We start from the raw sequence: 15,636 nt of genomic DNA, 5'->3' as shown, positions 1-15,636 counted from the left end.
GAGCGTGGGAAACAATCATGAATAAAATAAAAAATTATCATAGTATATTATATAAGTACAATTGTTAATCAATGATAATCCTGATCCTGGAAAATAAATCAACTTTGACAATGTGTCATTTAGTATTACATTTTTTTGATTCTCTTTGATATATCGTGTGGAAAAAATAACACATCCACACTAATTATCTTTTAATACTTTGATGATACGTGTATAAAATTTGTTTACAAAATAAAAATGTATTATATTACTAAGTGACTATAGCTAAATCAAAATATTTACATCAAATAGTGATCGTTGTTTAAATATATACTCGTCATATTAAATTGAATAACAACTGTTTTAGTTGACATATATTATAGTTTATTTTTTAATTTTAAAATGTATAAGTTTTATGTCATAAAATATGTTGACACCTTTTTGCATCACAATCATAATTCATAGTTAACAAGTGTTTCGCACTTATCGTTTCGCAAATATATTATATAACCTTTAGCTAAATATAATAATTAATTTGATAGTTTATAATAATTAGTCCATCAATAAAGAGTAACTATATAATAGGTACCAAGTAAACCAGTTTCTCTGATAATTTGATACCTTGACAACATATTACAGTAGATAGGTACCGTGTTTTATTTTACTAATTTATTCTATCATGCTCTAAATATTTTTTCTTGAGTAGGTAACTATGTAATATTCTGATCAATTATTTTAATATATTATATTAAAAATAAATGACGAAATCAATAAGCTTTTATAATAGCATACCCACCCAGTATAGATATAATATATTTATTAAATAACGAATTACTCGGAGGCTACCTTTTTTTCCAAACTCTGTACGATAAATGCACGGAGATCCCGAGTAACGATTGGCCGTCGATTGTTGGTAATGTTGGAATTATCGAAAGAATTTTAAGAATGTAATCTCGAGCGGCTTGTCTGGAACGATGAATCGATTCTTTTCAAAAATTATACAAAGCTGTTTTTCCATCACCGACCACTTAACAGATATTCTGTTAAAATGTCTTGATGCTCTTTTGTTTCAAATTAGACTTGTCCATATATAGTGCAATAGGTTTTCAAGGTGAGCGGTCTGTTTGAAAAATGCACTCGGGAAATCCTACAACTCGCACTCGCATGTTGTTGACCCCTGTGCACATTCGTTTGGACACCACTGGTGCGCGCACCATATGTTGTTCAGAATCCGTTCCCCCCGCCCTTCGCGTCCTGTCACCCAAACCGTTCGTAGTAGGCCACTCGCACGTCTCGAATACACAGCGCCTGTTTGAATTATCGGGCACCGATGGCAGACATCACGCACATGGGCCTCCGTAATAAGCTAATATACAAGCAACTTTTTTAAATAAATGCCTTCTCCCTTTTTTTTTTTTTTACGTCGTCGGAATATAATTTTAAACATTTAAATTTAATCGTGTCAACCCCATCTCGTTGGCCATCGCCCTAATCGCCGCGGCCGAGTCGTCCGTATGGTGAAAATATGTCTGGCTACAATTTTGTATTTAAACCGCGTAACCTATTGGTTCGATGTACAATACGCACTGCAATGTTGATGGCCGCACATTATGTTATGTAAGGAGACCTTTGACCAGACTCGTGACACCGGCTGCAGATCAGTGGTTCATATCGTCACACACTTGCCGCCTACCGGGAGGTCGTCGAGACGCGTATAATCGTGGGTCGGCCGAGAAGAACGGACTCCCCGTGGTTTTGGGTCCACTGGTCACGGTAGTACGCCTATAAAAACTGGCCCCACACTTTCTATGAGAACGAACCCGTAGGTGTCGCATGCCAACTAAAAATCTGATACAACATGTGTTGTTCAACGGTTCAACCCGTTCGATCTCGATGTCTTATCAATGCACATCCAATATATTAATATATATGCATTTTTTCAACGCTCTTATTTATAGAATACACATCGTCGAAAATAGAGCTAATAAAAACGTACTCCAGTAGATTACATTTTTACGCGGTAGTATCCATAATATATACGTACAGTTATAACTCATAACGAATATCGAAGACCGCAAGAGGATAATTATCTGTTCTATTAAATTGTTATCTGCTCGTTTTTGGACGTGTATCAAACGTGGATTAATTTTTAAGCATTTTTCAACTTCCTTTCCAACTGCGTCCATAACCTAGTTGCGCGTTGTTTCAGATTATTCTTATCTATATTATTATGTTATGTGATATGTGGCTGCATGCGGTGTTTGTTACGAGTTAATAAATGAATACTTATATTTGTGACCATTTCCACAGTCAAATTATACTGTAGGTACGTTCGGTTTTTTAAATATAAAATTATGGTTGGTTTTTTTATTGAACGCACTTATGCTTGCAATAATATATCATTCCGTACGACAGACAAGAGTTTAATAGACAATAATGGCGAAACGCTGGAGCATGATCATATTCATTAAAATTAATGTGCAATTGTCATGAAACCGGCAAAAGACAGAAGGACACTACAAGCGGTCACGTACATCCTACATCCTCTCTATTTCATTTTTTTTTTCAATTTTCACTCCGGATATTATAGTCAATTTTAATAAACCACTCTGTGTCCGTATGTGTGTGTGCATTATATACGCGTCGTTTAGGGCCTGTACAGAATATTATCAATAGCATAATTATGGGTCACGAAACCGCATCGTACGTATTACCTTATTGTGGGCGTTTTGACACGAGTACATTTTAGTCGAATAAAAAAAACTCCCACTTTTATGTCGATTAAGGTTTATGTTTAAATGAAAATAAAATGTTTACCATCTGTTCAAAATTATAAATGTATGAATACGTAATGTAAGTGGGAAGCGAGATCCATAGATTGTAATGATAATTTTTATTTTATTTTGGTGGCAATAAGCACAAAAGTATAATAACGACCGTCAAATGGTCTTTTCTTTGAAATAAAATAATTGTTCAAGTGTAAGGTACGCACGTATACTATATGTTTTTAGATTTTATTTAACTAAAACAAATCAAATTACATACATAAAAAGATTACAATAGTGTAATATAAATTATGTCAATAGCATTTGTTTTGTCGAATGTTACATTATAGTCTTAGTTGTCAACTAAGAATAATTACTGTAAAGTGTAGATCAAATAGAAACTTTTAGCTTTATTCTACCTATAGTGTTTGAAGAATTTATCTTGTTTACCGTTTCAACATTCTACATTCAAGATTAAATGTTTAATATTTAACGCATATTACTCATAATTTTTAAGTTGCAGGTTTAAACGACAATATTTTAATAAACTTGAAATATTCAACTGTTTTTATTTGTCATCGCTAAGCTGTTAAATTTTGATAAAATCATATCGAAAATTTATTTAGATTGTACCTGGCTATACCTGATATATTTAAATATTAGAAAATATGAACACTTGAAAATAACGTGACTTTGATGTTTGTTTGTTAAATTAATTAGATATAAAGGTTTTGCGTATAGGTATAGAATATAGATATACGAATTGTCCGTGTTCTATATATTCAATAAAAATATGAAGTATACTTATGTGCAATGTGCATATTAGTAGTTATATTGTTCTTTTGTATACTTTGGGTGGGGTACATCATTTTTTAAGACGATAAGATATTTGCGGCATTTCAGCTTATTTATGACCTAAAAAGTATAAAGTGCAATTGGTCTATCGACTCTACAATTTTTAGAGCGCAATTGGTTTATGAAAAGGTAATTTTAAGCGCAATCGGTAAACTCCTTTTTTTATTGATATATAAGCAGGATAAAAAAAATATTATAAAATAATAACTGATACCTATGGTACATTTTGTTTTTAGAAATTGTTTAGGTTTAACATTTTCAAATATTTACACAATTTCTTAATTACTTTACATTTAAAATTTAGCATTGTAGTGTAGAGGTATGTATATTGTATATACAGGTATATATTTTATTCAGTAAAATAAAGTAGGTACTAGGTAGGCTCTACTCTTGTTTATTCAACATTCGTGGAAAACAATATTATTCTCCTGTTACCTTCGGTTTTTTATTTTTCCTCTTCCGTAATGTTATCGGCGAATGTGCTGTCATCAATTTCCGTACCTTTTTTTCATGGCGTAACATTTCTTCAGCCGCGTATTTTTACCAATTCTTTGGTCCGTCATCGTTCATGCTCGTTAATTTAAATTAATTACTATATTATGGACGTGTCATATTGCATCTCAATTCAATACCTACCCATACACGATAATAAAAAAAATCAGATAATATTATAATTGCTCCTGCAATAAATATTTTTAAATGTTTTCAGTTTTCACAGAGGTTTTCAAGACTGCACAATTGTATTCATTATATAGATATATGTATATTATGCAGTTTCTATATACTTACAGATGCATTCAATAATATCGCACTCGTTTTTTTCTGTAGGATGTGATAAAATGTTTGTTGCGAACATGTACGCACAATTAAAAATATAATATTCGTGTTATATGATAAGTGTTGTTTGATGTATGGTGAAAAGGTGGAGGGAGGATGCGTTGTAATGAAATTCTAGGAAAAAATTGTTTAACCTACGACTCGTTCATATATACATATAATATGCATATTCTCAAGGTCATCACGTGAGCCGGCGAATAAATTTAACTCGAATTTTATAGATAATATTAATTTTTCGACTTTCGCTCGTCGTTTTGGCGTCAGCGTAATAACACTTGTGCCGTTCGACGCAAGTCGTAAATTGCGCCATTAATGATAAGAGACGTGTAATCCATAATACATTTAGTTTCTAATAATTAATAAATAATAATTACTGCCCTGTCCCGACCGATGACGTTGGCGTTGACGCGCCAATATAAAAATGCTAAGGAGGATAATATCATAACATATACCGACTTGCGACATGTGTATAGTTAAGTAGTAGTTGGCGCACTGCAGGTGTACAATACCATTTTTTAATTATAATAATAATGCTTATGCGCAAGTTGCTTATTTTTTTTTTTATAGATAACATATTATGCACGTGTTGTACCTACCGGTTGAAAAGGCGATTTGTCCAATATAATTTACACTGTACACAATGTACACTATATACAGCGCGGTATACTTTAAAATGGGCGTTACAGCTTAAATGCTACGAGGCATGCCTATATCATTACATAGATGTGTGTGCTCGGTAGAATGTTTTCGCAAACAATGTTTTGTAACGACGACGAATTTACTACACCTACCACATTTAATCGGGCGTAGAAAATAATTTATAATATGTCCTTTGGTAAACACGCGTGTTTAACATAATTTTTTCGCTGCAGCGCTCGTTCTCAAAAGCAAACCGTTTGGGTAGGCACTATAATGTTTTACATTATTTCGTCGGTATTGCTTTTTTTTTTTTAGGGCTGTGTGCACACATTATTTTTTATTCTCGGTGGATATTATAATACATTATTCGTAACAATGGGGCCCGTTTCTCGTTGTTGATTTGGACACGAGTGGCGCTGTAGGTTTTTGAATATTTGAACATTGGACCGCGTGCGCTGGCAGCATAGTAATAATTGTTGTTTTTTTTTTATCGTTACGCCGTAGACTGTTTAATGTGATAATGCGTGATAAAAAAATAAAGAAAAAAATAGTGATGTATCTGTTTCCGGCGAACAATAATAATTATTTTTTTCACGGCGATTAAAAATTTAAAATAATAATAAAGAATAATCGTTTGAACAATTTTACTATTGGGCGCACCAACCCTTCATTGTGACGATTTTTTAGATTCTTTTTTTCTACGGCGATAATATTATTAATTATATGGTGTACATGGTAAGTTCGCGGCTATGGTACACTATAATATAATACATAACGGATTTATAACCGGTCTCGACGACTACAACAAATTGCATTATTTTCGCGTGTGCACACATTAGAATATTTTACGCTATAAATTATTCGAAATTAAATGCACACAGCACGTTTACCGTTTCTATATTGGTGCGTACTTACGATGGGTTAGCGAATTATATACCAAATGAAAATTTGCATTTTGGTAATTCATTAAAAATAGAAATTTTCTATGAGTACGTAAGTAATGATTTCAAGAAGGGTATTTGCACATTCTTATTCGAACATGCGTGTCATGTGTATTATTAATATTAAATATCATCAGTTAGATATTTAGAAAACATTTTTCATATTATACTCCTGCCTAATTAATTGATTTATAATTTCGATATAAAACATTCTGTACTTATCTGTTTGCTGTTTGGCGGCATTGCGGTTTTTAGCGAAATCCTGTTATTATAATAAATAATTATTTAATAAAAAGCAATATCGATTTCTTAATAAAAAAAAATCAGACCGAAGTCCAAATTCGACATTTGATAGCATGTTGTTTATTTTTTTATCATATTTACTGCTCTGTTGGTTTCATATTTTATAGTGTATATAACGTTTTCTTTGTCTTATGCAAATGATTCAGATTGCATTCCATGTAAAATTGTAATTATTATTTACTTACCTTCTATTTCAACGACACTAAAACTTATATAGGTTTCTTTGAACGAAAACCGAATAAAGAACTCCAGTTAAAAACAGCTGTAATAAATTATAATCTTTCAAATATGATATTCGTATTCGATTCTGAAAGAAAGGACGAGGCTATTTTTGTTTTACTTTGATGTGAGTTTTATTTTTGAAAGCACTTTTGACTTTTTTGTGCAATAAAAAAACTCAAAAGTTTATATTAGGTATCATATTATAATAGCCAGCTCTGCACTATTAAAATAAACCAGATACAGATGGTAAGCCTTAATTTTTCCGAATTCTTGGTAATTGTTGAGACTGCCGAGAATAAATAAATACAACTAATTAATTCAATTTCACAAAAAACATTGTTTGTTTGAACTTAACGATTATTTGGATGTTCAGTTATAACGTAGTTGATTGATTTCACTTTATTGTGACAACATTTTTGCCATGAAAAATTATGCATATTAATATTGAATTAGTATAATTTTGAGTCTTATTAACTAGGTTTCCATTTATTTATATTACTATAATGTATACATTTAAAAACCGAATCGTGAAGAATTTTAAAATGCGATGATGCGATGATTTATCGATGTTTTTAAAGTTTAAAAAAATATACTTTTATCTTGTTGCACCAAGGCAAACGAAGTGAGACGAACGTCCAACGCCCAGTCTGTATTTTCAGTATTTTAGATCGTCATAATATATTTTGAATATTATATAAAGTTTTTAAATGTAAAATTTAACACGATCTAATAACGAGGTTTAACTTTGGATGTTATAACGCTAAGCGTTAACGGTAATTAAGGATAATGCAGGTATGCTAATTTTAGACAACACCTTATTTTGGTATATTATTATATAATATAATAATCTTCCATTTGATTAGTGTTGTCAGTTTAGTATTCGGAATACTAATGTGCTGTTCAGTGCGTAAATCTTACTAAATTATTATTAATTTTATTCTTGCAGTAACAGATGCTATTAAGTATTAGAGTATTTCATGTACGAGGTATCATTATAGGGCTGAATTATGGAAAATGTACTATACCTACTACTATAGTATTAACTATTTATATAATATTGCTAACGCAGGTGGGAAAATTACATTTTTGGAATTCAAACTTAAAATATTATAATATACATAATATTATTCATTATAATATAATATGAATACGAAAAGGGATGTATAATAATATTATATAAAATACTGATACGAATAAGGTCTATGGAAAATAAACTACGGACCACTTAACTAGAGTATCGTATGCCCACGTAAATAATAATATAATAATAATAATATGTAATAATAAACAGATAATTATCGTATTTATGAAATAATATAATAATAATATATATAATGACAATAATATATATTATTATTACAGTGAATCGTAATAAAAATACTTGGTACACACGTAGACGTCGACTGAATAGGGCCAGCAGAATATATGGAAGGGATATATGATACATCCTGTGTGCAAAGGGTGCCAGTGGGTCCTTATCTCAGCTGTTGTCGAGTATATTATATAAAGGAGGGGTCCCGCGGGCTGTTCGAAGAGTCAGTCTATTGTAGTGTTTGATTCTAAGCACCTTTTTCGGTACCATATATTGGTTTGCACTCAAAACGTTTCCATCAGCGACGTAATATTTATTTTTCAACTGGAATTATATTCACTCCAAAACAAATAATCATTATATTATGTACTATTTCGATGTCGGCATCTATTTGAAAAGGTATAATAATAATATTATTAATTTACTTATGTTTTAATTATATTATTGTCGTTTGTTCTGTTTTCTCTTGGACGTTAAACAACGATTTTTTTTGTATTATTTGTTTGCTGAAATTAATGTAAAAATTGATAGTAAAACGATTACACAATATTATTAGTTGCAATGTAAACCGTTTTTTATTTCTTCAAAACAACCGTTATCACGAACCCGTGGTATCCGACGAATTTCAAGCGGACGCGTGTATCGTCTGCTCGAAATGATGCCTAAAGTGGTGTTTGAGATATTGTGTTACGTTTCCATAATTTCTGACAGGATTGTCGGTCGCCACAGGCCACGTGTCGGTAACGCGTGTGAATACAGTGTGAATTCGGCCTTGGGTGTAGTAGCTTGCCTCGGTTGACGTGATAAAATATGAGCCCACAACATGCCGGTGACAGGTGAAGATTATTAAACCACCAGAGGGCGTTAGGTGATTGATTATCAAAATATAAAATATAATATTTGGTTCGTCCGCCGACGTGGTGTTATTAAAACATCGACAATATCGCGGAACGTCTAACTCCGTGATAATAATATAGTGTTTGGCTTTATAGTTGGGATATTATAATATGAATCCGGTGTGTTACTATTTTTGGGTTGATGCGTCTATATTGTTATTTATTATTGTTGGAATCGCTTGATTTTGTCACGTGACGATTATAATATACGAAGGCGGTGCTGCCAAATTTTTAATACACAATAAATTAACTATATAGTTATACATATGGTGACTTATTTCTATTGTCCACGGATTTCGGTCTTCGAATATAATATTGATTATTGGATGACTCACGTGTGTACATAGTATACAAACACTGAATCACACGGCTGTCGGAAGGAGAGTACATATATTAAGCGGTATGGTTCGGCTCTTAGACGGGATAATAATATCATGGCCGGCACTTCCCCTTGCAGCAGACGTTGCAAAATCTATTTGATACATATTATTATGTGTAACGTTTCGAATTTCGATACGTGTTTTTTTTAACGGTCGCTTATTATAGTGTCTTTAAACAATAATATTGTAAAAAAAGTAAACATTTTATTATTATTTACATAAGGCACTTTTGGAAGCCATGGAATATCGTTTTGAACGGTTCATTATTCAGTCAAATTTAGAGGGTGATTTCAACTAGAGATATTATACATTAGGCCATTAGGGTCAAGTGTTATTCTGTGCCGTCAGCTGTTAAGGGGGGCAATAAAATTAAAATAACACTGGCGGTAGTAAAGTTAAATAATATTACTCGTATAATTTTAGTTGCCCTTATTGTTGTTTTCAAACAAGTTTTTGTGTTTTAACAAGCTCGTGATGCCTTTGCCTGTCAATATTATCGTCTGTGCAAAGTACGGCGTACATATCAACCAATTACGATAGCCATAATATACAGTGTGTTCAAAAAGTTTGGAAACTGTATTTTTTCTAATTCTTTAACCTATATTTTTGAATTTTGATTTCAAAGCACCATCAAACGCATATTTGAGAATATTTTTAAAATTACTCATGATTTTATTATTATACTATAACGTGCTATAGGGGTATCAACTTATGTTTTTTAAATGACAATCACAGTGTTCGAGTGTTATGTTTCGGGAGAAGATAACCTTTAATTTGACCCATAATTTATATATAGTAGTATTATTTGTATAAAGTAGATATAATTTTAGAACAGTGCCGTTAAGTCTTGTGATCGAACAATATTTTCGTATATTTGTAAGGACCTAATCAGCGGTGTAATGTAAAAATGTTGGATAGGAGGGAGGCAGAAATTCAAAAAATGGGACCATTATTCTAACAAAATAAATAAATTATGTACTTCAAATAATTAAATAATTTTTAGCTATAAGTATGCTGGAAAATATACGTTTTACATTAATTAGACCGTAGAAAAAATATTATTAAATACTTAATATCTAAAAAAAAATTTTGTGAATAATTTGCAATCAAAAAAAACTAAAATTTTACTTTCAGCAATCAAACAATGTCTTCAAAATTAGTCTCTCTTATAATTTGCAACAGATTTTAGCTTTGCAAAAATAATAGTGAGCAGATTATAATTTATAGGTAATTTACTATAGGTATGCTGTTTTGTTCCCGTTAAAAATCCAACTGTTGTCCATTTACCGTTAGTCGCTTATCACCCTTTATACGCTTTGTGCTTAGTTGATTGAAGTAAAACGATGTTTACCATTACAGCTGTAATGAGACCATATGAGGGCAATTACGACGTCGATTGTCCAGCGGACTCCAATTACTGTGGCGACTCGGACGAAGAAGAAGACCCAGAACGATTGTTGGACGTTTGGCTCGGTGAATTGGACTCGTTAGCTTCGGTAAATATATAAATTATAATAAACACATACGCAGTTATTGTTTGTGCATATAATACTGATTAATGTGTTATTCTGTATTCAGCAATATAAATAGATCTAGTCGTTTGTTAATATTTGCTTCCAAACGGTGCGTGGTGTTTTATTAAATTATAATAAATAATGAAACCACTCGGGATAATATATACAGGATTATTCACCAAGCATTAACACTCAGCATTTTTTTTAACAATGAATTCGTTTAAATTCTGATTTTTGGAATTTTTAAATATGTATTAAAGACCAAATTAAAAAATTGAATTTTGTTGTACTATACTCGAGGACTGAGGAGGGTGTCTTGTGGCGATGATACACTTCAGTTTTTCTAATGAGAACCCCCTTTTTACTGTAAATACATTTGTGGATATATTGTCAGAAAATTTTTTGACGTAACTTTGTATAAATGGTCCAAGTATAATAAATACTAGATCCAATATTACAAATCTTTTATATATTTTTGTAAAACCATTTTTAAAAACTATTAGCCTTAGTATAAATATTTTAGTAACTGAAAAAATACTCGTGAACATTTTTAATGATGTACATATATATATATAAATTAAAAAAAAAATTACGTACTGAATAATTTATAGTAAAAAAGGGGTGGGAGGTTTCCATTTGAAAAACAGATGTTTGGATCGTCACCTGGAGAAGACCACTTTTTTAGCATAGCACCTAAATAAAATCTGATGAATTTAAAAATATGGTCTTAAAGTATATTTAAAAATTCAAAAAAATCATAATTAGAAAAAAATCGTTATGAAATTGAATTTGAGCATGCTTGGTGAGTCACCCTGTATAATGTATATGGTCTAATGTTAAGTCTGGTAAATTCTCGATCGATCTAGGTAGTCTGGATAATATTTAAAGTAGGTACATACATTTGAAAGGGATGATAAATCATTGCATTCTAAAATTATTCTGAGCGGAACTATGTTTGTTGTTTCGGTAATTGGAAACTTTTATTATGTCGTATATGCTTATATATAATGATTTATTAAATTTAGTTGTCTTGTATATGTTCTTATAGCTTATAAGTTATGGGTAACTTTGTATTCAAATTTTGCAGTTATAATATTTAAGACATATGGACCGTACAGTTCATTAATCTTGCGCAACTTTACATTTTTTCTGTTTGTAACAAAACTTGGGAAAACTACTACTGTGAAAATAAAATATATTACCTCTTAAAAGCATTACCGTCATAAGTTGCACGCGCTACATTCAACTGTTGCGAAGTTCTCATTCTATGGATATAGAAATGGATCACATCGGGAAAAAAATGTTATAATATAAACGCAATAAACCGAGAGAAATAAGACACATCGTTGTAAAACCAATCACCTTCTTCTCGTCGATCTAAAATCTATACTAATCATCTATATATAATATTATAATATAATTACCATTCATATTATTATTATTATTATTACTTTATAATGGTGTTATAGCGTGTAGATTGGGTGCTTTCCGAGGCGTGACTAAAATTGATGTATCGAAATGTTATAAAATGTGAACGGTGTTTTTTTTTTAAAACAAAATGTATTTCATTACGTTTTATACGGTTTGGGCGTGACGCGACCACGGTTGCCGCTATATATACAGTACCGTAGTCTGCAGCAGCAAGCAACCCTATCCAGTCCCAGAAGACGCCTTATTAAACGGAAATAATATTATATTACACTGGGATCTCGGTATATATTTATATTTATCAATACACGCGTTACGAAAACCGCAGTCGGTATATAAAATAATCAAATCAAATGTTTTCGTGGAGATTCCAACCGCGCGCGTGACCTAAATCTATACGTAGGTATATCATCTTATTATTATAATATTTGTTCTGTGTTGTTAAAACGGATTGTTATGGTACCCAATACACGAAAAATATCTGAAAATCGGCCAATTATAATAATTGATTCAAAACTAACTGCAGTGCTTCCTAAAAAATTATATATGAATCAACATTTGAAAGACAGATTACTCGTTAGTCAAGACGCATCGCTTTAAAACGAGGTCGTGGATTATAGTCTAAAATAGACGGATCAGGCAAAATATTAAACGGCTGATGTAGCTAAAAAGTCGTCTCCTTGCATGGAAAGAAAACAGAGACACGAGATTTAGTAGCGCAGATCGCGAATATAATACTATATAGGTATTGATGTTTGAAGTTCGATCCTATAGAGATAGGCCAAAAAATTAAAAATTTAAATTCGCTAGACTCGTATTTAATGTTATTCGTTTAGTCCAAAACGTGCCACTGTTCCGGGCCAGGTATAGTATTCCTCTCCCTCAACCTAATCCCACTAGCAGATCTTTGTATTTCGAATGTTTATTTTATATTAACCTCGATATTCTCCCTCTTGGGTCAGAGTGGCAGCGTGTACGGTCGAGGAGAGAACTCAGGCGCTAGGACTGTGTCAGTGTTCTACTACACTATATTAAATTATGATTACTATACAATTTTATCGTTCAGTACTCGGTTATAAATGAAAAAAATTGTATTTAATAATATGTAAAAATAAAATAAATGATAGCCATCGCATGATGTTATTTTTGTTGGTTTTTTTTATTCGTACCCCCACCCCTAAATTGGTTTGCTCCTGCAGATTTAATCTGGCACGGGTCTGGTCCGAATAACAGCATCCGCAACAACAACAACAACAACAACAAAAACATATATCATATTATATCTATCTATAGGTAGTATACAAGCTGCTCGACGTATTTCTCTCTCTCACTCTTTCAATATCTCTCACTCACTCTCAATATCTCTCTCACTCGTGATCAACAAGTCCGTCACGGTGTTGTCGGGATTTCGATCGTCAAGGACGACTTTACGGGCCGCGTATGGCCACGTATATGGGTACGTGTATAATATTATCTAGGCAAGACCCATAAGTATATGTACCATCAACAGATGGCATGCGCCCTTATTACGGCAGCGGCAGCTGCAAACCTATCCTTGCCCCGCGCCGACGTGTGCACTGCACGTGTCCGGGTCTTCGGGGCAGGTGGCGCGTGTTGTAAGTACGACGCTGCACGATGATGAGCGGTAGGTATATGCGCGCGACTGCACCTGGCCAGGTGTTCTGCGACGGTTTAATGTACATGATTTATACTTCACTTACCGTGTGCCGTGTGTGTAAAATATAATATAATATAATACAACACCCGGGTCAATTAAGTCGGTGAGACGACGATGGTTGGAAAGAATCCGAAGCTGCAGGACATGTGAAATCTGTTCTGCCGAACCCGAGCTGCGGGCTCGGCTGGATTTGATTTTCGTCCACCGCGTGATAATAATACAAACGGTACATTATAATACAATACAAGATGTAATGATATGACTTTGTTTTATTCGGATACGCGGTCATAATATAGTATTTACAATTTGTATATAATATCGTAATATTGGTCTAATTATTAAACGGTAATGACCAAAATTTCATTAAAATCTGCATTTAAAAACATGCAATTATATGCCTCAAAGTTTATTAAATACTACGGGTACCTATTTTTTAAACAAATATGATGTAAAAAAACATTTAAAATTATATTAAAAAATAAATTATACAAGTACTCCTTTTGAATGTGCATTTAAAATGACTTGTTACAAAATACACTGCAGCTAGATGAAAACAAATTATTAGTAATAATTTATTATATATGTACATACTACATTGTACGCAGTACAGAGGAAGTACGTATAATATCGTTATATCAAAATTATATGCCTACATAATATTTAATAATATGAATTGTGAAGGCTCGGCTTTTCGTTTTTCGACGTTGATAATATTCTGTTCTGTTCTTGTAAACATCGACGAACTACACAACATTGTATACAATGCTGCTAGTGTACATTATACATTTATGCATTATCGGACGTAATATATTGTCGGTCGTTTTTTTGGGCCGAATATAATATAGACATGTGTGGAACATCCAGAGGATACGAGATCGCCCGGTGCACAATGATATAACCTAATATTGTTCGCAGCGTGACATTACCAAACTTGGTCTTGAAAGACATAAATTCGTGTTTGCGTCGTTTACAAAGACCCCGCAATACAGCCCATAAGTATATTTCACGGTTTAAGACGTCGTCCGTCCCTCCGACTGGAGCAACAGCAGTGTATGTTACGGCAATTTTATTTCATTTTGATTACGAACACGACAATGAAACTGCACCGGCAGTGGCGCAACATTGTGTTGTGTACTGCGAGCACTCGATACGCACTTGGCGATTCATAAATATGTCATTAAAGTAAGGTTGATCGAATTGTCCAGTGGTGGTGTTCTATAAACATTCAATTAAAATTCAGCTCCGTTTAACTGCCGCACATTGAATTTATTGATTATCGGCTAGATACATTACGGGTAGAAAGTACTATTATATTACAATATAACGGTTTCCTAATAACTGGTTTCGATTTTAACGATTATTATTGTAATAAGGTTTGTTGGAATATTGTACTTGGAATAAAAAAATGTATATCCACTAGATTCGCTCACCTATCTGCACGGCGAGGGATGGTGGCGTGGTATAATGTGTTATTCTAAATATTAACGCGAAGTGTGTGACTAATCCTATTTCCTATCACATCCAAAAAACAAAGTTTGAACTCCGAAAAGGGCGAAGATTAACGTTTGAGAAACGAACGTACTCGCACGCTTACATTATTTTCTTTGCAGCCGTTTTACGAAACTTTGTCTATATAGAAATTTTACGTGTTGAAAATATCAATGGCGAATTACAAATATAGACTACACTTTTACTGGCCCGGAAAAAAGTATTTTTCTTTTTAGAACTATACGACATATTTCCTAAAGTTATGATACGCATTTTAATGTTGGAGAAATATATAATATACACTAATGAATAGAGTAGAGACAATGGTCAATGACTATACTGCATTTTGCATTCCACCGGAGACATAAAACCATCATCGTCATTTTTTAATGTGTACCA

The 15,636-nt window shown here is 32.4% G+C and overlaps 1 protein-coding gene across 3 annotated transcripts in view; it reads left to right on the top strand.

Moving 5' to 3' along the window:
* The window catches only part of LOC132940548 (amyloid beta A4 precursor protein-binding family B member 1-interacting protein), a 44,181-nt gene that overhangs the window by 16,052 nt on the left and 12,493 nt on the right, over window positions 1–15,636 (top strand). For all 3 annotated transcript variants that reach the window (XM_061008269.1, XM_061008268.1, XM_061008270.1), the window contains exon 2: window positions 10,489–10,625. In XM_061008269.1, the coding sequence (XP_060864252.1) occupies window positions 10,494–10,625 (132 nt within the window). In that variant the 5' untranslated portion in view covers window positions 10,489–10,493. The remainder of the gene's footprint in view (window positions 1–10,488; window positions 10,626–15,636) is intronic.

Source organism: Metopolophium dirhodum, chromosome 3 (assembly GCF_019925205.1).
Source record: "Metopolophium dirhodum isolate CAU chromosome 3, ASM1992520v1, whole genome shotgun sequence".
Taxonomy (NCBI): domain Eukaryota; kingdom Metazoa; phylum Arthropoda; class Insecta; order Hemiptera; family Aphididae; genus Metopolophium; species Metopolophium dirhodum.
This window is presented reverse-complemented; position numbering and strand designations above follow the sequence as displayed.